Consider the following 25501-nt stretch of genomic DNA (forward strand, 5'->3'; position numbering starts at 1 on the left):
TGAATGTGGTTTTTGTTGCACAGGCTGCAGGATTGTAGTTCTTCTTGCTTCTGCTGTCTGCCCTCTGGTGGATCACCAATATTTTTTTTTTTTGGAGTGTCTAATCTACTATATTTTTAATTTTATAATTGCATTTTAATCGCTAGAATTCTATTTGGGTTTTTAAAATATATTCTCCATTTCTCCTTTCTTTTTGTTTATGTTCTGTTTTATATCTTTGAGCATATTTATAATAGTTGTTTTAAAGTCCTCATGTGCCAATTATATTATTTCTCTTATTTCTGTATTTTTTTTCTATTTTTTGGCTGCGCTGCACAGGATGCAGGATCCCAATTCCCTGACCAGGGATCAAACCTGTGCCCCCTGCAGTGGATGTGCGGTGTCCTAACCTCTGGACCACCAGGGAAGTCCCACTGTATGTTTTTATTGAATTTTTAAAGTGTATTGTTATAGATCTTATTTCTTGCTTCTTTGTATGCCTGGTAATTTTTTATTGATGATGGACATTTTGAATTTTATGTTGTTGAGTGCTGGCTCTTGTTGTATTCCTTTAACGAACATTGTGTTTTGCTCTGGAATGCAGTTAAGTTTTTTGTGGATCAATCTGATCCTTTTAAGGCTTACTTTTAAGCATTATTAGGGAAAGTCCAGAGTAGTTTCTAGTCTAGGGTTTATTTAGTCCCATTTTTTTATGAGAATTGTATCCAATGTCCTGTATATTATGAGGTCTCTCCACTCTGGCTGGTGGAAACACAAAGTATTCCCAACCCTGTGTGAACTCCAGGAAATGTTCAGCTACTGCCTACCAGTGGTTATTTCTTTCACTTCAAATAGTTTCCTCTCACATGCCTAGATCAATACTCAGAAAAAGACTGAGAGGATCCCCTGCAGATTTCCAAAGCACTCTCTTTCTTGGTATCTCCGTCTTCTTCATTACTCTGCCTCACAAATTTGTTTGCCTGATGTCCCTAAACTCCAATCTATTCTCCTTACCTTAGCAAGACTTCTAGGCTCTCTTTGGGTTTCCCTCCTTGTGCTGTGGCCTGGGAACTGCCTTCAAGCAGTAACTTGGGATCAATTATTGTCACTGAAAGGATATATTTATTTATTAATATTTCACTTTATATCTGTCAGTCAGTTGTAGGTTCACCTCATTTGTTTTCCAAAGTCCTGTGAAATCTGTTATCCAATATCTGGTAAGAGTTGTTTTGTATATTTTGTCTGGTTTTCGAGGTGTTTACAGCAGGAGGGCAATTCCAATAGCAGTTAATTCTTCATGAACAGAAGCAGAAGTTGTACCAACTACAAAACAAATTTTTAAAAGACAGTAATTGTAGGACTAGTTTTCCAATAGCCAGAAATAATGTGTAGGAGAATAGGGTAGATTTTTGTGGAAAGATATGGGGGCTGTTGAGAGTTGTGAACCTGTAAATGACCATCTTGCTCTTTGGAACAGTGTAGTTGATGCAGTGTCTGTTTTGCTGATCCTAATCACCGGGCAGGATTCTGTCAAATAAATTGTAAGCCCTACCGTTTCATCTTCTTGGGCCTGCTGCTGTCTGTGGACTAGACAGTTTACCTCTATAGACTTTGGTGGGGGCGGGAATTGCTCTTGGAGGAGCCTGGCAGACCTTTCTCTTTGTGCCTTGGATTCTGTATGTATCTTATGGTCAAATGCCTCACTATTATCCCCTCTGACACACTACTTCCCATCCACTTTCCCAATCACTCAATACTTTTTGAAATCATTCAACTCTGTCCTCTCAATAACTAAGCCATTCATTGTTTCACCACTTCTTCATGTGTGAATCTCTGTAAGTGTGTGCTAATGTTGGAATTGAATGCCTGCCCCGTGGAGGAGCCTAGTATCATGGTTTATAAAGTTCCTACACTGGATATCCATGGACTGGAGGGGTGCCTAGCATTCAAAGTTCCATGTCAGTGAGTTCAGTCTGTCCAAGATGACCTTTAGAATGTACTCAGAAATTTATGTTCAGCTGGACAGTTCTATCATGTTCACAGAATCTCCCAAAGATGATTTGGGCTTAAGGTTGTTAGCCCTTCTGAGATCCACAGTGTTGACCAGGGTTTCCCTACCTTAGCATTACTGACATTTGGGGCTGGATAAGTCTTTGTTATTTGGACCATTCTGTGAATTGTAGGATGTTTAACAGCATCCCTGGCCTCTACCTACCACATGTCAGTAGCACCTTCCTCTCAGTTTTGACAACCACAATGTCTCCAGACACTGCCAAATGTCCTCTGGAGGTGCAAAATTGCCCCAGTTGAGAGTAACTGATATAGACATACTGTTGTGGGCCACACTCCAGAGAACCCATAGACGTGAAGCTCTGAGAACTAAACATGAAGAAACCTAACAGGCCATTGGTGTCTTCTTGGGGTGAGGTCAGTCCAGGGTGTCTGCCCCATGCAGGGTATTAACTGGGAGGACATTGACCTTGCAGTTAAACTCCTGAATTTGAGTCCAGCCTCTGCATATTTGGAGCAAGATTCTCCGCTTTTCTGCTCTTCAGTTTTCTTATGTGAAAACGAGGAGATGTCTTGTTTACCTCACATGACACAGTTGTGAGAACAAAATGAGGTTTTATGTATATACACACACACATCTATATGATGTAAGGATACACAAACAGGGACTTAATAATGGTTTAAATGTAACTGTACTTATTTGTGAGTATGATTAAAAGGGCAATATAGGAAAAATATATTTTTCAATCCATCATAGAGTATAGTCCTCCCTGTGGCTTCCAATATTGCTCTATGCTAGAAAGCACAATAGGGGATGTCTAACTTTTAAGAAAAAGAAAAAAATTATCTTTTTAGCCATTAAATTTTCAACTAAATTAAGATGCAAATAGTCAGATTTTTATATTTACTTCTTAATTTTGCATTCAGTAATCTGATCAGACTTCACAAGAATTTAAATGTCTTGACAGGAGGTAGTGGCTTTTAGTTCTCTTGGGATTTCATTGTAATGAGCCTGGTAAATAATTCAGGAAGATATGAGAGGCCAATATATGGGCAGCACCTGGTGCTATATTGTTCATGTCTAAGCATGCAGAATCCAAAGATGGCATTCTACACCAGTCACTATTGTTCTGGCTTAAACACAAGTCCTGCATTCAGTGGCTATTGGAATAATAATAATTGATTTTTTTCCTCTTCCAAGTTTCCTCCACAATAAAAGAAAACTGTGCTAAGCTGTTTCAGAAACACGAAGCAGAAGTGGCATCCTTTTTTAAATTCCCACTGGTAAAATTTCAAATCTGTTTCTCTGTTACAGGATAGATTGCTTTAAAGTATTGGGGACATGTCTGCCTTTTCTGCTGGAGTTAATTTAAGCCTCTCTACTTTTGAGCATTTGTACTTTTGTTCTGCAAGGTAGAGCTTTTTTTTAGATCACAGTATTCATATTGCAATCATCTTCTGAGAGAAATAACACCATGCTCTGGCCACTCGCTCACTCTGTGGGAATTCTTAGAACCCTCAGTTTCTCTCCCTATTACCTGAGTAGCCTATCCCACTTCTAGTAGTCTAACAGTTTAAAAATAAACAAACAGAAAACTCTTGGCAAAGGGCTTGCATATCCTTTTGAGATCCCAGCTGACTGGGCATAGAATGTTCCTCCCCTTACTGAGCTAACAGGAGGAACAGGACCAACCAACAGACAATGTATGCAGACAGCATGGGGCACCTGAGCCTACCACCACCCAGGATCAGACAGAGCTTACTCCCTAAGTTGCATAGAAAGATCTTGGAAGGGCAGGGGGGTTTCCACTAGGGAAAAAAGGAAGAGTGTTCACATATTGAAACTAAAATTTTTTTTTAAATAAATTTATTTATTTATTTATTTATTTTTGGCTGTGTTGGGTCTTCGTTTCTGTGCGAGGGCTTTCTCTAGTTGCGGCAAGCGGGAGCCACTCTTCATCGCGGTGCGTGGGCCTTTCACTGTCGCGGCCTCTCTTGTTGCAGAGCACAGGCTCCAGACGCACAGGCTCAGTAGTTGTGGCTCACGGGCCTAGTTGCTCCGTGGCATGTGGGATCTCCCCAGACCAGGGCTCGAACCCGTGTCCCCTGCATTGGCAGGCAGACTCTCAACCACTGTGCCACCGGGGAAGCCCAAAACTAAAATTTTTGTAGTGCTGGACCATAAAGGGGATCAGAAGAGGGACTGTAGAGCTGTATATCTATAAATTGTTAAGTGTGCTTTGTCTTTGTTTTTAAAGTATTGTTTATTAAAGAGGTTTTGAAATATATTTATTTAAATATATACTATATTTTAAACCTTGGTTATATATAATAATGTATATAACTACATACAATAAAAATATATGGTTAAAATGTGTAAAATATTTTAAAACTTCTGTAATAAGCCATTTACATATATGTGTGTGTTTGTGTTTATTTGTATGTGTTATATATAAATAACATTTGTTTGTTAACAGGTTTAATTGCTTTCTTCTCCTTTGAGACCTGTGTGGGAGTACTTGGAGCAGCGACTGCCATCTGGTGGCAAGCCAGAATCATCGCAGTGTGTGACTTAATTGTTACTAAGATGCCCACTCTTGACTTACATGGTCTTCACTGGCAGCAGGGGACCCGGAGAGCCTGGAGGGTGTCTGATGAAGGAGCTTTAGTGAAATAACTCTCCGCTTCCACCTGAATGGACTGTTCGTCCCAGATTCTGCCCCAGGAGCCAGCTTTAAAATGACACCTCTGAAGAAAAGATTGGAGTTGCTCTTCTGTTTTACTCAAAGATCTTCTGGTTATCTACTGGTGGGTGACCAAGACTGTGAATAAGCACATACCAAGAGAGGCATATGATGACATGGAGCCTGAAATAAACTGCTCTGAATTGTGTGACGGTTTTCCTGGCCAGGAGCTGGAGCGGAGACCCCTTCATGATCTCTGCAGGACAACAATTGTAAGTCAGCAGCCATGGGGTGTCAGGGCTGCTTAGATGTACACGTTGTTGTTATTATTGTTGATGATGGTAGTGGTGGTGGAGGGGGGAGAAGTACGAGGAGGAAATGCTTATGCAGGACATGTATGTCCCAGCTCTGGAGGTGATGGGGGCAGTTCATGTTTGATCTATAGAAGAGCCTTCGTTCCTAACAGCTTCTCTTCATTCTGTTCTCAGACCTCTTCCCGCCACAGCAGTAAGACCATTTCTTCATTATCTCCTGCCCTCTTGGGTGTTGTTTGGACTTTCCTCAGCTGTGGACTTCTGCTGATAGCCTTCTTTCTTGGCTTCACAATTCGCTGCAGGAAGAACAGGTAAGCAGCCCCATGCCTAGTTTCTCGTATCTCGTTGCATGAAACATGAAACCCAGAGTGTTAGTGTCATTTTGGCACCACGAGCTGCTGGCTGGTATCAGCAAAGCTTGTGTCCTACTGTGGCATTAACTATGTGAGAAGCTGTCCCTGAAGGAGGCCTGGCCTCGCAGTACAATTCCCTCTTGAGAAGGAGAAAGGTCTGGCCCACTCTTGCGCTAACTACTACAAGGATATCCAAAGAAGAGAATGGAGAGTCTCTCCTTATAAAGGATGGTGAGATCTTTCCGAGAAGATGAGGTATTTGTATTAAAAATAGAGAGCACGTAGAGAAATATTCCAAAGCAACATTAAAGTTTATGGCAGCACGATTGGAACCAGTCTGGGTAAGCTAAGGTTTCTGTAAAAATAGTGAAGCCCCACTACCTGGCTATTCTGCTAGACAGTTGTAACTGGTTGGAAAGTCACTGGCTCATCCAGGTAAGGGCGTATGGCACCCAGGACTGACAAAAGAAACAAAGTGATGGCTTTTTTCTGAGGGGACTTGCAGAATCTTTCCTTCACTGGTATCGAGTCCTTCCCTCAAGGCCCACCCCGTCTCTCCCACTCTGTGCCATCCTCCTGCCCCAGCTATCCCAGGCTCCCTCCTGAGAAACCTTGCTCCAGCCTTCTCTCCCTGGTCTACAGGTGATTTTTGGATGGAGCCCATGTCAGATTTCAATAACCCCCTCAGAGATGCCAAACTCGCCTGTCCCCACAGCAGCCTGACGCTTTGTGGTGATCAAGTGTATTATGCTCCGTTGCCTGGGTTTGGCACTCGGATGAGGGTCAGTCAGTTGGATTTGTCTGCAGGCATTTTGGGGTGCCACTGGCCATCTGAGGCTTGGAGGACATGGAACTGTTAGGCAGCAGTGGCTTGATCTGCTGGGTCAACCTCAGCATGGCATTGAGGCGTGGCACTTGGCCTTGGGTGCACCCCTGAAGCTTCCCCAGCCACTTTTCATTCTGTTCCTCAAATACACTAAGCACACTCCCATCTTAAGGCCTTTGATTTACTGTCACTTTACTGTTCCTACTGCCTGACAGTCTTCTCCAGATCATCCCATGACTAGTTCCTTCTCATCTGATAGGTCTTGGCTCAAATGTCATCTCTTCAGGGAGGATTTCCCTGATCATCCTATCTAAGGTAGCCTCTCTACAGAATGGCCACCCAACCCCCTACGTCTCATGCCATATCCCATCACCCTGTTTTATTTTCTTCATAGCAAATATCACTCTCTGATAGTACCATATTTATTGATTTACCTGTTTATTGTCTGCATCCCCCACCAGAATGTAAAGTCTGTGAACACAAGGACCTTGTCTCTCATGCTCACCACTGTCTCCAGCATTTAGAACAGACTGGAACATAATAAGTGCTCAGTAAATATGTTTTCAGTGATCCTGGGAGTAAGGAGATTTAAATCCCAACAGCAGCTGCTGCCAAGAAAATGACTAGGAAAATCACATATTTCAAGGTTAGAAAACTATGGAGTATACTGTTTTCAGTTACAACACATTTCTATAATGCAAGTTAGTACCCAATTGGCAAATAAGAAAATAACATCATTGGTTCATATGTAATTTTTTCCCCAACTAGTCAATAGTTTAAAGCATCCAGGGGCAAGCTTTCTTACAGTTAAAGAAGGAAGCCTTAAGCTAAGAATACTATGATAGCAGTGCAAGCAGTAGCTGGTTTAATGGCTTCAAGAACTGGTATTCTACCTACAATGTGAAGCTATCTGATGAAGTTGCAGGAGTAGATGAAGACATGAAGAAGACATTTCCCTCGTATTTAAAAAAAATTGATTGCTGAAGAAAACACAGATCCAAATTAGATTTTGATGACAATGTTATCTATTGGAGGTGAATGCCCTTAAGGACCTATGTCTTGCAGATTTAAGGCTGTAAAAATCAGCTGTGATCCTGGGCACAAATGGTAGTGGACATTTACTGAGTACCAGTATTTTAATTGAGATAATTATTATTTTTTATTAGTATTCTGGTTACAAAGTTAAATGTGTTTCATATGTTATGGCCCCACATTATTTTTCCCATAACCCATTATTTTTATCCACAATTTTGTAGAATGCGAGGTTTTTTAAAAAGCATTTGTATGTCTGAACACTTGTAAACAGTGTTATCGTAGAAGCACCTATATTTGTTTCATTCTACTAAAGATTTTGTTGCCTGTCTTGCTTTCAGCGGGAGCATGACTTGGCATAAAAAATAACATATTAAGAGGCACTGTGAATAAAAACACATTTTGCAGTTAAGTAGCTTACAAGGTCAGACAAGGAAACATAAAGTAACCCAGTTTCAAAAGTGCTTTCTTAAATAGTAAAATTTGTTCAAAGGTGCAGCATCAGAGTTAGATGCCTCATTTCACTCCAGTTTTGTGGTCTCTAAATTTGTGACTGTGACTCTGTGTGTACGTACACATGCATGTGTGTGCCAGAGTAAGAAAAACATTTTAATAAAAATAATGTAGCAATGTTCAAGTTCAGTCACCAATACTGCATTTTTGATAACATTTTAAAATGTAGTCTACAAGAGAAAATCAGTAAAGATACAGAAGACTTGAACAACTCCATCAACCAACTTGACCTAGTTGACATTTGTATAATCCTACACCCAACAACAGCAGAATACACATTCTTTTCAAGTACACACAGAACATTTACCAAGATAGATCATCTTCTGGGCCATAGAGAAGATCTTATTAAATTTAAAAGGATTCAAATTATACAAAGTATGTTCTCTGACCAGAATGGAATTAAATTAGAAATCTGTAACAGAGAGGTCTCTGGAAAATTCTGAAATATTTGGAAACTAAATAGAACACTTTAAAATAACCCATGGTCAAAGAAGAAATCAGAAGGGAAACTAGAAAGTATTTTCAACTGAATGAAGATGGAAACACAATATATCAAAAATTTTTGGATGCCATTAAAGCAGTACTTCAGGGGAAATTAGAGCACTACACTCCATATTATAAAGAAGAAAGATCCACCTTACAAAACAGAAAACAAGAGCAGATGAGTCCCCAAATAAGCAGAAGAAAGGAATAATAAAAATCAGAGTGGAAACTGATAAAATGAAAAACAGAAAAGCAACAGAAAAAGCAGCAAAACCAAAAACTTTATGAAGATCAATAAGACTGACCAACTTCTAGACCAAGTGACCAGGAAAAAAAAAGAGAATATATAACTACCCAAGTAAGGAAGAGAGAGCTGTCATCACTAAAGATTCTATAAATATTAGAAGGAAAATAAGTTAATATCATGAACAACTTTGGTAGGCAGTCTCTAAAATGTTCTCCAATAAGTCCTACCTCCTGGTAGTCACAATATTGTGAAATCTCTTCTCCTTGAGTATGGGCTGGACTGACTGATTTGCTTATTAGTCACTTGGGATAAGGTTACAAAAAGACTATGGCTTCCAACTTGGATCCCTCTCACTCTTTCACTCACTCACTCTGAGGGATGCCACCTTCCATTTTGTGAGCTGCCCTGCGGAGAGGCCCACATGGCCAGGAGATGATGTTTCCAGTCTGTAGCCATCAAGGACCTGAGGCTTACTAACAGCCATGTCAGTGAGCTTCAAAATAGATCTTGAGTCCTGCTAAGAGCAGTGTGAATACACTTGGAAGCAGATTTTCCCCCAGTCGAGCCTTGGAGGACTGCAGCCATGGCTCACCAAGGGGTATACTTGTGAGAGACCCTGAGCCAGAGGCACCCTGCTAAACTGTGCCTGTATTGTAGAAATATTACTAGTTCTACACAAACTCTTCTAAGAAACTGAAAATAAGGAAGCACTTCCTAACTTATTCTAATGAGTTAGGAAACAAAGAATTTAGAAGAGAAAAAAACTATAGGCTCATGAACATAGATCCAAAATTCTAAACAAAATTTTAACAAATTGAGTACAACCAATATCAAAAGGATAATTCATCATGGCAAAGTGAAGTTTATTCCAGGAATGCAAAGTTGTTTTAACATCCATATATCAATCAATATAATACACCATGTTTACCAACTAAAAAAGAAAACCATATGATCATCTTAATAGGCATAGAAAGAGCATTTGACGATGTCAAGGTTCAACATCCATTTCTGATAAAATCTCAACAAAGTAAAATAGAAAAGAACTCCCTCAACTTAACTCCCTACCATTTTTAATGGTAGAAGACTAAATGCTTTCCCATTGTGACCAGAAGCAAGATGTCTGCTCTCACCAGTTCTATTCAACAGTGAAGGTTTTAGCCAATGCAAAGAGAAATAAAAGTCACCTAACTTAGAAAGGAAGAACTAAAATGGCTTACCTTCAGGTTACCTGATCATCTGTATAGAAAATTCAATGGAATCTATTTTTTTAAAAAACAATTAGAACTAATAAATTAGTTTAACAAGATTGCAGGGTACAAGATCAATGTACAAAACTCAACTGTATTTCTATAGAGTAAAAACAACTGAAAAGTGAAATTAAAAGTAATGCCATTTACAGTAGCATAAAAAATATGAAATATTTAGGGATAAATCTAACAAACAATGTGAAATACTTGTGCACTGAAAACTACAAAACATTGCTGAGAGATATTAAAGAAATTCTAAATAAATGGAGACATATTGTGTTCATGGGTTAGAAGACTCAATATTGTTAATTCTCCCCTTATTGATCTATAGACTAAACCCAATCACAATCACAATTCAGCTGGCCTTTTTTTGTATAAATTGACAAGCTGGTTCTACGATTCACATGGAAATATGAAGCACCTAGAAGAGCCAAAACAACTTTAAAGAAGAATAAAGTTGGAGGACTAGGACCACCTGATTTCAAGATGTTACAAAGCTACAGTAATGAAGACAGTTTGGTATTGGGTAAAGAACAGATAGAATCCAGAAATAAACCTATGCATATATGGGAAACTGCTTTTCAACAAAGGTGCAAAGGCAATTCAGTGGAGAAGGGACAGTCAGTCTTTTCCACAAATGGTGCTGGAACAATTGGATACCCATATGCAGAAATGAACTTTGATCTACATCTTGCGCCATATTTAGAAATTACCTGAAAATGGATCATAGACCTATCTATTAAATCTTAAAAAATCTGAAACTGTAAAATTTCTCAAAGAAAACATAGGATAACAATTTTTTGACCTTATAATAAGCAAAGATTTATTAGGTACAACAATAAAAGTAAAATCCATAAAACAAAGCATTGATGAGTTGAACTTCATCAAAATTAGAAACATCTTCTCTTCTAAAGAGAAACTTAAGAAAATGAAAAGAAAGCCACATACTGGAAGAAAATATCTGCAAGTCATGTATCTGATAAACAACTTGTATCCAGAATATATAAATAATACTAAAAATTGATAATAAAAGAAGCAATCCAACAACAACAAAAAAATGAGTGAAAGGTTTGAACAGACACTTCACCAGAGAAGATATATGGATGGCAAATAAACATGTGAAAAGATAGTCAACACCATTCGTCATAGGGAAATGCATATTAAAACCACAATGAAATACCACTACACACCTATTAGAATGGTTGAAATTTTAAAAGACTGGCTAAATTGGCATATACTGCTGGTGGGAATGTAATATGGTACAACCACTTTGGAAAACAGTCTGAACGTTTCTTTAAAAGTTCAATATATGGCTACAATATGATCCAGTCATTCTGCTCTTAGGTTTTTACCCAGAGAAATTAAACTATATGTATACCATACTTGTATACCATGTTCGTAACAACTTTATTTGTAATAGCCAAAAACTGGAAATAACAAATATCCATCAACAAGTGAATGGATGAACGAATTTTGGTATATCCATACAATGAAATACTACTCAACATTAAAATAATTATTAATATTTGGAACAACATGGATGGATATCAAAATAATTATGCTGAGTGAAGGAAGACAGGCAAAAAAGATTGTATACTATATAATACCAATTATACAAATTCTAGACAATTAATCTATTGTTAACTAATCTGTAGTGATAGAGATCAGATGAATGGTTGCCTGCAGGTGGGGGGTAACACAGAAGAGCAGGAAGGAGGGATGACCAAGGGGCATGTGGAAACTTTTGGGGGTGACGGTTCATTACCTTGAATGTGGCAAATATTTCACAGGTATATACATATATCAAAACTTAATAAATCATATAATCTTCAAAAATCATACAGTTTATTGTATGTCAGTTACACTCAATAAAGCTATTGAAAATGTAGTCCATAAACATCCTTATTTTTCTGAGAAGGTTCTCATGAGTGAAAAAGTATACCATATTTGGTGTCCTTTTCCAAAGGGCCCTGCTAGGTGACCTAAAACCCATCTGTTAAGTGTGCTAGGTATTATTGACTGATATGGGGGAATGCACTCTTTTTTCATAGATTCCTCATGCAGTTTAATAAGGACCAAATTAACTCTTGGAGCAAAGTAGACCTTTCATGTCGAAAGGGAGGCTCTCCTGGTGCCTCCTCTGAAATGCACAAAACAAGGGCAATGTCATAAGTTTTGCATGAAGCTAAACTTGTTCAATTAAAGGACTATCTTTTATTCTAAGACCTTATCTCACTGTCATTTGTGATAATGATTTAGATGGTAGTTATTTACATATTGTTACTTCTCAGAATTGAAAGTAGCATTCCCACAATAATCCCCAGTATCTGGGGTTTTACTACCTGGGAAATCAAAAAGTTTGAGTAATAAGAATTGTGTAGGGGGGCTTCCCTGGTGGCTCAGTGGTTAAGAATCTGCCTGCCAATGCAGGGGATATGGGTTCGAGCCCTGGTCCAGGAAGATCCCACATGCCGCGGAGCAACTAAGCCCGTGCGCCACAACTACTGAGCCTGTGCTCTAGAGCCTGTGAGCCACAACTACCAAGCCCACGTGCCGCAGCTGCTGAAGCCTGCATGCCTAGAGCCTGTGCTTCACAGCAAGAGAAGCCACCACAATGAGAAGCCCACGCACCGCAATGAAGAATAGCCCCCACTCACCACCACAGAGAAAGCCTGCACACAGCAACGAAGACCCAATGCAGCCAAAAATAAATAAATTAATTAATTTAATAAAAAAAGAATTGTGTAGGGTATGAGATTTTGCCCTACTTATAAGTTAACAACTTAGCCTGTTACTATTTTATGCTGGCAAAAGACACAAGACTCTTGGGTCAGAAACAAAGTACTTCATTACTCATGGTAGAAAGCAGTAGTCAGAGCTTCATGTTGGGTTTGTGCTGGTTCCCATGCCATCAGTCCCATGGGGATGATGCAGGGCCCATGACGGATGATACTTGCACACACAGGGGGTTACCATTAAAGGAAAGGAACCTAAGCCTGGGGAATTCATCACTTTTATAGTGAGTCGTAACAAGCCTATTCTTTGTCTGGGGGGTGGGGTATGTTACCTCATCCCTCAAGGTTGCTCACTGCAAACATAGCCCTGAGAAATGGTCTAGTTAAGGAGCAGTCAGGGCCTTGCCTGTGGCCATACCCAGCAAGAATGTATTTCTGTGGTGCCAGTTGTAACTTCTCATTTTTCATTTCTGATTTTATTGATTTGGGCCCTCTCTCCTTTTTTCTTGATGAGTCTGGCTGAAGGTTTATCAATTTTGTTTGTCTTTTCAAAGAACGAGCTGTTAGTTCCATTGATCTTTTCTATTGTTTTTCAGTCCGTATTTCATTTATTTCTGCTATGATCTTTATGATTTTTTTTCCTTCTTTGGGTTTTGTTTTTTCTTCTCTAAGTATGAGGTTAGGTTGTTTATTGGAGATTTTTTGTTGTTTCCTAAAGTAGCTTGCATCACTATAAACTTCCCTCTTAGAACTGCTTTTTCTGCATCCCATAGTTTTTGGATTGTTGTGCTTTTATTTTCTTTTGTCTTCAGGTTTTTAAAAAGTTTCTTCTTTGATTTCTTCAGTGATCCTTTGGTTGTTTAGTAGCATATTGTTTAGACTCCACGTGTTTATGTTTTTTGCAGTTATTTTCTTGTAATTGATTTCTAGTCTCATAGTATTGTGGTCAGAAAAGATGCTTGATATGATTTCAGTTTTCTTAAATTTCCTGAGACTTGTTTTGTGGCCTAGCAAATGATCTATCCTGGAAAATATTCCATGTGCACTTGAAAAGAATGTGTATTCTGCTGCTTTGGGATGGAATGTTTTATTATATATATATAAATATAAAGTTTTTTATATGTGCTTCTATGTTGAGCACATATGTATTTATAATTGCTATATCTTCTTGGATCAATCCCTTAATTATTATGTAATGACCTCCTTTGTTCTTGCTACAGTTTTTGTTTTAAAGTCTATTTTGTCTCATATGAGTATTGCTGCCCCAGCTTTTGTTTGATTTCCATTTGCATGGAATATTCTTTTTTCCATCCCTTTGCTTTTAGTTTTGTGTGTCTTTAGATCTGAAGTGAGTCTCTTGTAGGCAGCATATATATGGGTGGTGTTTTTGTATCCATTCAGCCAGTCTATGTCTTTTGATTGGATCATTTTTTTAAAACATCTTTATTGGAGTGTAATTGCTTTACAATATTGTGTTAGTTTCTGCTTTATAACAAAGTGAATCAGCTACACATATACATATATCCCCATACCTCCTCCCTCTTGCATCTCCCTCCCACCCTCCCTATCCCACCCCTCTAGGTGGACGCAAAGCACCAAGCTGATCTCCCTGTGCTGTGTGGCTTGATTGGATCATTTAGTCCATTTTCCTTTAAAGTATTGATAGGTATGTACTTATTGCCATTTTGTTAACTGTTTTGGGGTTTTTTTTAGTTCTTTTTTGTTCCTTTTTTCTTTTGTTCTCTTCCCTTTTGATTTGAAGACTATCTTTAGTGTTATGTTTGGATTTCTTTCCCTTTTTGAGAAGACCATATATATTATGATTCCATTTATTAAAATGCTTAGAATAGACAAATCTATATAGACAAAGTATATTAGTGGTTACCTATGGCTGGGGAAAAGCAAATTAATACTATGAGATATACACCAAATGACTTAAATTTTTAAAGATAATGTTAAGATAAAGATGCGAAGCTGTGAAATTCTTATCTGCTCATGGTGAGAGTGCAAATTGGTACAACCACTTTGGAAAGTGATTTGGTATATCTTCTTTTTTTTTCCTGTGAAAATTTTTTTTCTCCCAGGTTTATTGAGATATAATTGACATGTAACACTATATAAGTTTAAGGTGTACAGCATTATGACTTGTTACGTACATCATGAAATGATTATCACAGTAAGTTTAGTGACCATCCATCATCTTGTAGAGATACAAAATTAAAGAAATAGAAAAAAAACTTTTTCCTTGTGATGAGAACTCTTAGGAGTCACTCTATTAACAACTTTCATATGTAACATACAGCAGTGTTAATTATATTTACCATGTTGTACATTACATCCCTAGTACTTATTTTTCTTATATGGCATATTTTCTAAAATTAACAATTCATATACCTTGTGATCCAGCAAATCCACTTCTGAATTATTCCCATGAGAAATGTATGCACATTTATACCAAAAGTTGTATAAAGAATATTCACACTAGCATTATTTGTAGTCACCCCAACTGTCCTTTAATAGTAAAAGGAATAAATAAGTTATGGTACATTCTTGCAATGAAATACTATTCAACAATGAAAATGGACAAGTTATAGTTAACACCCAGAAATATGGCCAAATCTCACAAACAAATTTTAAAAGCTAGCCACAAAAGAACATGTACTATATGCTTCCCCTTAAATACAGTTTAAAAGCAGGCATAACTAAAGTATAGTGTTAAAAGTCAAGCTAGTGAAAAAAAAAAGTCAAGATAGTGGTGCACCTTTAGGGAGGAAGGAAAGGGTAATAATTATGAGTGGAGGTTTTGAGGTATTGAAATGTTCTTTTTCTTGATTTGGATGATAGTTACATAGATGTTTTCCTTGTAATAATTCACTGAGCTAAACATTTATAATTTGTGCACTTAAAAAATACCTTTCCTTGTCCAAGATTATTTTTTTAAAAAGTCAACCTGTCAGGGATCTATAAGTGTAGAAGTCATGAATAGGAAGTGGCAATGTCTTCAGGAGACCGCTGAACATGAGGACGAAGAGTCAGCTTCTAAATACTTTCCTTACATAATGCCAGATGTCCACGTGTTCAACTGCTTCACCATAATAGCCTTTCTTACGTTGATCAAATTCCTGCATCAGGATTTGTTCTTAAATTTCCTGTTCCCTTTGCTTTCGTAAATGTAGCTGAGCATCAAATTTTCACTTAATTTGGATGTTAACAAGGTTAGACAGTAATCTGACATTAAGCAGTTGCTGATCCTATTCTATTCCTTCTTCCATCTCTGTCCTACTAAAGAGCTTGGTTTCTGGGGGGAGGGAAGTTTTCAGACAGTAGACATATTTCAGGCATTTTGAACTTTGCCATGATCAATGGAGGAAGATGCTATTCCCATGTGCGTGCGTGCGTGTGTGTGTGTGTGTGTGTGTGTGTTAGGAGGAGGTGGTGATCAGGATGCTAATCTATGCACAGTGACCTTTGTTTCTATCTGACTGAGCAGATGTAGGAATTAATCATTGTCACTCCTGGATGCTGCGGCTGCAGCTGTCCCCCACTGCCTTCCTGTCCCTGATAGATTTATTAGTGCATTTTGTTTGCTGGAAAACATGCCTCAGCAGAGAAGAACTGGCAAATTAGAGAAGCTTATCTGTGAATATAATTTTCTAGGAACATGTTTTTCCTGCACATCGTACTTATATACTCTAAACTCTTTAAAAGAAGAAGAAAGAGAGAAAAGAAAAACAAGCTGGTAATATTGTGTATGTAATATCTGAACAGTTATGTCTCATCCTGAGAAATTTCACAGTGGACCAGTAACATTACTGTATAGCCTAGGATTGCAAAGAACTGATTGTCTTCTAACCTCTATACCCTTCTTCTTTTTGTATCTGCCCCCCCACCCATTAACTTTCAACTATCAGTTTGGTCCCACCCCTGGAATCTGGGCATAGTTTGGCTGTAGGCACAAGAAAATAAGTGGTCTAAATTAGTACTAAATTCATATTATAGCAGGCCCCACTAACAACTTTCAGACTATAACTAACACTCTCTGGACCCCAGGCATCCCCGCTGTGTAGATATCCCTGCAGCCTCACCAAATCCAACCCATGCCAATATTGACACCACTCTGGATGGAAATCAAAGTAGCCACACCGTTTTGGATGTTGGGAGTCAGCTCCAGAATGCAGTATAAATTTCCTAGATCTGGCCTATCTATTTACTTTTTTAAAAAAAATTTTGGGGCTTCCCTGGTGGCGCAGTGGTTGAGAATCTGCCTGCCAATGCAGGGGACACGGGTTCGAGCCCTGGTCTGGGAAGATCCCACATGCCGCGGAGCAGCTGGGCCCGTGAGCCACAACTATTGAGCCTGAGCATCTGGAGCCTCTGCTCCGCAACAAGAGAGGCCGCGATAGTGAGAGGCCCGCGCACCGCGATGAAGAGTGGCCCCCACTCGCCGCAACTGGAGAAAGCCCTCACACAGAAACGAAGACCCGACACAGCCAAAAATAAACATAATAAATAAATAATAAATAAAAAATTTAAAAAAAAATTTTATTGGGGTATAATTGATTTACAATGTTGTGTTAGTTTCAGGTTACAGCAAAGTGAATCTGTTATACAAATACATATATACACTCTTTTTTAGATTCTTTTCCCATATAGGCCATTACGGAGTATTGAGTAGAGTTCCTTGTGCTATACAGTAGGTCCTTATTAGTTATCTATTTTATATATGGTACTGTGTATGCATCAATCCCAGTCTTCCTTCCCACTCCCTGGTAACCATAAGTTTATTTTCTTTTTCTTTTTTTGTAATAAATTTATTTATTTTATTTTTGGCTGCGTTGGGTCTTCATTGTTGCTCGCGGGCTTTCTCTAGTTGCAGCAAGCAGGGGCTACTCTTGTTGCAGTGCGCAGGCTTCTCATGGTGGTGGCTTCTCTTGTTGCGGAGCATGGGCTCTAGGCACGCGAGCTTCAGTAGTTGTGGCACACAGGCTCAGTAGTTGTGGCTCGCGGGCTCTAGAGCACGGCTCAGTAGTTGTGGCGCATGGGCTTAGTTGCTCCACAGCATGTGGGATCTTCCTGGACCAGGGCTTGAACCCGTGTCCCCTGCACTGGCAGGCGGATTCTTAACCACTGTGCCACCAGGGAAGCCCCCATAAGTTTATTTTCTATATCTGTAAATCTATTTTGGTTTTGTAGATAAGTTCATTTGTAGTCTTTTTTTAGATTCCACATATAAACGCTATCATATATTTGTCTTTCTCTGTCGACTTACTTCACTCAGTATGAGAATCTCTGGGTCCATCCATGTTGCTGCAAATGGCATTATTTTGTTCTTTTTTATGGCTGAGTAATATTCCATTGTGTATATGTACCACATCTTCTTTATCCATTCCTCTGTTGATGGACATTTAGGTTGTGTCCATGTCCTGGCTATTGTGAATAGCACTGCAATGAACACTGGGGTGCATGTATCTTTTTGAATTACGGTTTTCTCTGGATGGCCTATCTATTTTCATTTTCCCTCTCTCTCTTATCAAATCAACATGCCCTAGGGCAGAGGCCAGAGGGGAGCAGCCAGTGTCTATTTAGAGTCTGTTCATTCCTTTCCTGGTGGCATACTGCCTGCTAGAATCCTAGACCTCTCCCTTAGATACCTACACTAGCCTGTAGTATACCCTCCCTTTCTGGTACAACCCCTCATTCACTGGGTCCTCTGCTAATTTTCTGTACTTCCTGACCCTGCTTGGCAGACTTTGATTCTCACTCATAGTTCACTATTTTGTTGACTCTTTCTTTTTTTTTTTTAATTTTTTTTGAAGTCTTTATTGAATTTGTTACAACATTGCTTCTGTTTTATATTTTGGTTTTTTGTCTGTGAGGCATGTGGGATCTCAGCTCCCCGACCAGGGATTGAACCCACACCCCCTGCATTGGAAGGCGAAGTCTTAACCACTGGACTCCCAGGGAAGTCCCTTGTTGACTCTTTCTTCTGTATTTCTCTTCCTCAAAGTGATGTCCTGGTTTTACTTTTTTTTTTAATTTTTTTAATTGAAATATAGTTGATTCACAATGTTGTACCAAGATCTCCTGGTTTTAGACATCCTTGCATGTTCAATCCCTAAATTACCACTGCTTCTTCTTCCTTTCATGCTCCCATTATCTGGTTTGTGTGTGTTAATCCTATGAGTCTGCCTAGACTCCTGAATTCTGGTCTAACCTCTTTGGCCACCATTTGAGCCCCAATTCTGACCATCTTTCTGTTTCTGATAGTGATACCAAGCACCTTATTAGGAGAAGACAGGTTAATCCTCTGGATATCAACTTTAGTATTTGGTCCCATCTACCCCCCTGCCCCCAAAAAACAAGCTATCCAAGTGTCCACTGACAGATGAATGGATAAACAAAATGTGAGATATACATGCAATGGAATATTATTCAGCCTTAAAAGGGAAGGAAATTGACATATGTTACAACACGGATGTATCTTGAGGACATTAAGTGAAATAAGCCACTCACAAAAAGACAAATACTGTATGCATCTACTTATATGAGATATCAAGGGTAGTCAAACTCATAGAAATAGAAAATAAAATGGTTGTTGCTAGGGGCTGAGGGGAGGGAGGGAGAAATGGGAAAAATTATTGTTTAATGGGTATAGAGTTTCAGTTTTGCAAGTTGAAAAAGTTCTGGAGATTGGTTACACAACAATGTCAATATAATTAATACTACTGAACTGTACACTTAAACAGGGTTAAGATGGTAAATTTTATGTTGTTTTATTGTATGTAATTTTATTTTTATTTTACCACAATTAAAATCTTTTGAAATTTTAAAGAAAAAAAACTCCTATTAGTAGTAACATTTTGATAAAATAATCTACTATAGGGCCATTTCCTTAAAACTGTATTTTATTGCCTGTACTATCTTTCAGGGGAATAATGATAATGATCATCCTTAGATCATTACCTGTTTTGTGAAGTTGTTACTTTATTTTTCATGTCCTAACTTTGCATTTCTGAACCTTTAAATGGTATCATCTCTTTCAAGTATTCCAGGATTTCCTTCTAGTATACACAAGATCTCTTTGTGATTTAATAGGTTTCTATGACATCCCCATTGGTCTTCTCCTGTCCAGGCTTTAGAGTGGTCTGTCCCCATTCTTTAGAGACTCTGCCACTCAGCTTTTCTTCTCCAGAATTTATTTATTTTCCTCATATCCTTCTTTAGTAAAGGTGACGAAAGCCAGATGTTTCATTCTGGCACATTGTGAGACTTTACCCTGGGCTTTAGATTCTTACCAAAAAGGGAAGGAGGTGGCCTAGTTTTGTGAGAGATATACAGCAAACAGTAGTAAAATAGAAATGTTATTGGCAAGGAGAGTCTTTCTCAAATCTCCATGGGTAAGAATTCCTCAGACACATAAGATAACAATAAGAATATACTTATTCTTTTGAGATATAATTCACACACCATGAAATTCATCTTTTTTAAAATTAATTAATTAATTAATTAATTTTTGGCTGCATTGGGTCGTCATTGCTGCATGCGGGCTTTCTCTAGTTGCGGCGAGCGGGGACTATTCGTTGCGGTGCGTGGGCTTCTCGTTGTGGTGGCTTCTTTTGCTGTGGAGCACGGGCTCTAGGCCTGCAGACTTCAGTAGTTGTGGCACACAGGCTCAGTAGTTGTGGCTCACGGACTCTAGAGCGCAGGCTCAGTAGTTGTGGCTCATGGGCTTAGTTGCTCTGAGGCATGTGGGATCTTCCTGGAGCAGGGCTTGAACCCGTGTCCCCTGCATTGGCAGGCGGATTCTTAACCACTGCGCCACCAGGGAAGCCGGAAATTCATCTTTTTAAAGTGTATAATTCAGAAGGTTGGACAATTATCATCACTATCTAATTCCAGAATAATTTCATTACTCTGAAAAGAAACCTCATACCTGTTAGCAGTCCCTCCCTATTTCTTCCCTCCCCCAGCCTCTAGCAACTACTAATCTACCTTCTATCTCTATGAATTTGCCTAATCTGGACAATACATATAAATGGAGTCATACAACATGTGGCCCTTTGTATCTGGCTTCTTTCACTTAGCGTAATCTTAGCATAATGATTACAAGGTTCATCCATGTTGTAGTATGAAGCAACACTTCATTCCTTTTTATGGCTGAATAACGTTCTGTTGCATGAATATTCCACATTTTGTTTATCCAATTATCAGCTGATAGATATTTGGTTATTTCCCCTTTTTTGTCTATTATGAATAATATGCTGCTATGAAGATTCATGTATAAGTTTTTGTGTGGACATTATGTTTTCCTTTATCTTGGGTGTATGTCTAGGAGTGAAATTTCTGCATCATGTGGTGGCTCTGTGTTTACAGAAATGCTGAGCTCTTTTCCAAAGTAGCTCTAGCATTTTACAGTCTCACTAGCAATGTTTGAGGGTTCCAGTTCCCTCCACATCATTGCCGACACTTGTTATTATCTGTCTTCTTTATTCTAGCCATCCTAGTGTATATAAAGTGGTTTTGTGGTTTTGATTTGCACTTCTCTGATGGCTAATAATGTTGAGCATTTTTTCACTTACTTATGGATCATTTGTGCATCTTCTTTGGAGAAATGTCTATTCAAATCCTTTCACAATTTTTAAAATTAGATTATTTATCTTAGGAATATAAACCAGTGATATCTCAAACTTGGTTTATATTAGAATCTCTTAGGGAGCTTTTAAAAATCCTGATATCCAGGCTTCAGCCTAGACCAGTTAAATCAGAATGTCTGGGAGTGGGACAGTAGCAGCAGTTTTTTCCAGCTTTCCAGATGATTCCAGTGTTTGAGAACCAGTGCCTTAGACTAGATGACCAAGCTGATGATACCAATATAGAAATGTTAAAGATTTAGAAACTTAGAAATTATGCCAGGTATTAAAAATTGAACTAAATGTGAATTGTAAAAAGTCTAAGCAGGTCAAGAGGTAGAAGCGAGCTTTTTAACAGAGATTTTTGATAGAATCAACTTTGCTATAACAGGAGGTTTCAAACCACCTACAGTTAGAAAAATGTCCTGGCTGTGGTTCTTGCCTTGTGACTAGGCATTGGTCTTAGGAGGTAACCATGGGTGAGCCAATTAAGGTGAGTTATCATGACACATTCAATCCATAAGCCCAGAAAATTTATCTCAATCATTCAGTGTTCAAAGGGAAACTATGACAAAATATGAGTATTAGCTAAGAGAAAATTGAAACGTAGGCTTTGAAAGTCATAAGAAGATTGGAGACTGTTTTAAGAGATTTTATTGGAAGTGTAGGGAAAGAGTAACTGAGAATTAAAAAAAAGAAAAAAATCCAAGCACTTAAAAATGTGAGTCACAATGGTTATTGTGTAGGGAAAAAGACATCTCTCAAAGACTGTAAAAAGCTACCCAGAAGAGATCAGGGAGCCCACAGAGTATGTCAGGTTAGGTACAAAATAGGAGAAAAGACTTTGAGAAGCATCTTTGAAGAGAGTCCAAAACACATAAAGGGATTATTTAAATCTATTAAAAAGAAGCTTAGGATAACAGTGGGATCTTTTGCTGTTAATAGTGGGGCACAGGGAGTGCTCAGAGACCAAAAGACAATAAGTCTAAACTAATTATGTGCCTCTGAATTTATTGAGAAAGATACCAGAGTGATTACCACATTCAAATTGCCTCCTATGAATGAATCAGTAGTAGTTGATCAAATAGTTTTCTCTGTTTTGCATATTTCAAGTCAGGTAGACAAATAAATATTGATTAGCCACTGGAAACTGTTGACATTCGTCTTGAGACTTTTGAAGGCCTCCAGAAGAAATTTTTCTCTTGGCCATGCCTTTCTCCAAAGCTCTTGCCCTAGCCCTCTCCTTCCTGTTACCACCAAGCTTCTTAGAAGAGTGGTATTCACCAGCCACCTCCATTTCCTCACCTCCAGCTCATTCTTCAACCCATGCCCTGATTCCAGTGAAATGGCCTTTGACAATGTCGTTAAATCAACTCATCTCTTTTTAGATGCCATCCTGTTTAGCCTCAAGCCATGTTAACACTTAACCATCTCCTCTGTTCCTCCTTTCTGAAAACTTCTCTGTTCTTAACTTTACCATACATGATTGTCCTGGTTTTAGCTGTTTGCTTCTTACCAGCTGCTTTCACTGGCTCCTGTATTCCACCTACCCATTTAATGTTGATATCATCTTCGGTTCCAGTCTTAATTCACTTATTAGACTATACCCATCACCTGGTCTTAATCCCTCCTGTGACATATCCCCAAGCCCTGCCTTTTTCAAATCCCACATTCTAACTTCATAGTTGATATTGTCAGATGGATGTTCCTCAGTCAGTTAAGATTTGGTGACCAAAAACCAGACTCATACCTTACCACTAATCTCTCTCTACCTCCGTGTATTTCCTGTCTCCATTAATAGCACTACCATCCACATTTCTCATTCTGGATTTCCTTATCTCCCTATACATCCAGTTAGTCACCAAGTCTTAGACATTTAATCTCTGAAATGTCTCTAAAATTGTTCTCCTATTATCCACCTCTGTTGCCCAAGTGTAGTCCTGATCTACTTTTCATCTGAATTCTTACAGGAGCCCCCTAACTGCTCTTGTCCATTTCCAGTTCAGCTTCTGCCCTCTTGCCAGCATTTTTATCTTCAAACATAGACTTCTATTACCTACCCAACTCCTAAGGTAAGCACTTAAGATCTTTTGTAGTCTGGCCTTAATTTACAATTTCTGTTTATTCCCTTTAAATTAAGTTGTACTTTTTTTTTTTTTTTTTTTAAGCAAGGAACATGACTTTTTTTTTTTTTTTTAAATGGGAATTATTTATTTATTTATTTATGGCTGTGTTGGGTCTTCGTTTCTGTGCGAGGGCTTTCTCTAGTTGCGGCGAGCGGGGGCCACTCTTCATTGCAGTGCACGGGCCTCTCACTATCGCGGCCTCTCTTGTTGCAGAGCACAGGCTCCAGACGCGCAGGCTCAGTAGTTGTGGCTCACGGGCCTAGTTGCTCCGCGGCATGTGGGATCTTCCCAGACCAGGGGCTCGAACCCGTGTCCCCTGCATTGACAGGCAGATTCTCAACCACTGCACCACCAGGGAAGCCCTTAAGTTGTACTTTCATCATACAAGATAATGACCATTCCTAGAGCATACCATGCACTTTCATCACCCAGCCTTTCCTCATGCTCTTCCTTGTTTCATGACTCTTCTCATTTTTCACCTGATAAACTCCTATTCATCCTTTAAGACAAACTCTTGTCCATCAAAATGTGGGCCCTGGACCACCAGCATCAGTAGCATCTGGGAACTTGTTAGAAATACAAATTCTCGGCGCCCTACGGTAGACCCTACTGAATCTCACACTTTGGAGGATGATGACTAGATCTGTACTTTAACAAGCTCTTCAGGTGATTCTTACCAATTCTACAATTTAAGAACCACTGTTCTAAGGCACAATTCCTTTATCAATGTCCACAGCACTTTGCATATACCCATAGTACTTGCTACATTGTTTCATAATCATATTTACCCATCCACTTATCTATTTCCTCTGCCTCATATTGAGTCCTCAAATTCAAATACAATATTTTTGTTTATTTCCTAGCACCTGCCACAGTGTCTGGCATACAGGAGATGCTTGATAAGAATTCAGAACCTTAAGCACACTCTACTCCCCTCCAGGATTCGGTCCAGTCAGGGGGCATACAAGCACACAGCGCTGATAATCAGAAGGTGTCCAAGGTTTCTACTCTTAAAGGCTGACATGTGCCACACTAGCCAAAAGCACACATACTGACAAGACCAAGTGTCAGCAAGGATGCAAAGAAACTGGATCTCTCATACATTGCTGGTGGGTAAAATGGTACCACTACTCTGGAAAACAGTTTGGCAGATTTGTGCAAAGTCAAACATACACTTACTGTGCAATTCAGCAATCACACTCCTGTGTATTTACCCTAGAGAAATCAAAACTTATCTTCACCAAAAAAAAAAAACTGTACACAGATGTTTATAGAAGCTTTCTTTGTAATAATCAAAACCTAGAAACAACCCAAACATCCTTCAACAGGTGAATGGATAAACAAACTGTGCTACCTCCATACAGTGGAACACTACCCAGCAATAAAAGGGAACAAGCTGTTAACACATGCAACAACGTGGATGAACCTCAAGGGCATTATGCCGAGGGAAAAAAGCCAGTCTCAAGAGGTTACATACTGTATGATTCTATTTATATGGCATTCTCAAGAGATGAATTTATAGTGATGAAGAACAGATCAGAGGTTGCCAGGGCTTATGGTTGGAGGGAAGGGTGTGACTTGGAGCGGGTAGTTGGAGGGAGGTTTTGTTTGTTTGCATAATGGAAGAGTTTAGTATCCTGATTATGGTGGTAGTTATCAATGCATTAATCTATACATGTGGTAAATTTCATAGATCTACACACACACAAAGAGTGCACGTAAAAACTGGTGAAACTCGAATAGGGTCTATAGTTTAGTTGATAGTATTGCACCAGTGTCGATTTCCTGGTTTTGATAATGTACTCTAGTTATGTAATATGTTATCTTTGGAGAAAGCTGGGCGAAGGGTACACAGAAACTCTCTGTTCTGTTTTGCAATTCCCTGTGAGTCAAATAATTTCAAAAGAAAAAGTCTTTTGAGAAAAAGAAAGCACAGGGATTTCTGGTGAAAGCTAAATTAGAAAGCGCTGCTTGACACAACACTAAAATGGGCCCCAGGAAGGGAGACGAGTTCGTTGCCCGGTGGAGATGGGAAAGGAGGGAAGTGGAGTGGAAATTCCTGCCTTGGAGACTGTTTGGTAGAACGTGGCCCAGGCCTGTTACCTCTCTTCAGTCTGACTGTGGACTCCTGCTCGCTCGGGGAAGAGTGAGTACTGGGGTGGAGAGGGAGGTGAAAGCTTCCTCCTCAGCAGTTTCCCACATGGGGAGAGTGGGAGAAAAACCTTTCCTCAGTAGGCCTAGGTGGGAAAATGGAAAGAGGGGTTAAGAAATGTTGACATCCTGGACTTCCCTGGTGGTCCAGTGGTTAAGACATTCTGCTTC

General features: G+C 39.0%; 1 protein-coding gene across 3 annotated transcripts in view; it reads left to right on the plus strand.

Annotated features, from left to right (window-relative positions):
- Positions 1-25501, plus strand: part of GPR156 (G protein-coupled receptor 156) — an 88635-nt gene that overhangs the window by 24203 nt on the left and 38931 nt on the right. For 2 of the 3 annotated variants that reach the window (XM_036849544.1, XM_036849546.1), the window contains exons 2-3: positions 4467-4945; positions 5162-5298. In XM_036849544.1, coding sequence (XP_036705439.1) covers positions 4850-4945; positions 5162-5298 — 233 coding nt within the window. In that variant the 5' untranslated portion in view covers positions 4467-4849. Of the gene's footprint in view, positions 1-4466; positions 4946-5161; positions 5299-24158; positions 24289-25501 lie in introns of those variants that run through there. The other variant, XM_036849547.1, reaches the window with a different exon arrangement.

This window comes from Balaenoptera musculus, chromosome 4, assembly GCF_009873245.2.
Source record: "Balaenoptera musculus isolate JJ_BM4_2016_0621 chromosome 4, mBalMus1.pri.v3, whole genome shotgun sequence".
In the NCBI taxonomy this organism is placed as follows: Eukaryota; Metazoa; Chordata; class Mammalia; order Artiodactyla; family Balaenopteridae; genus Balaenoptera; species Balaenoptera musculus.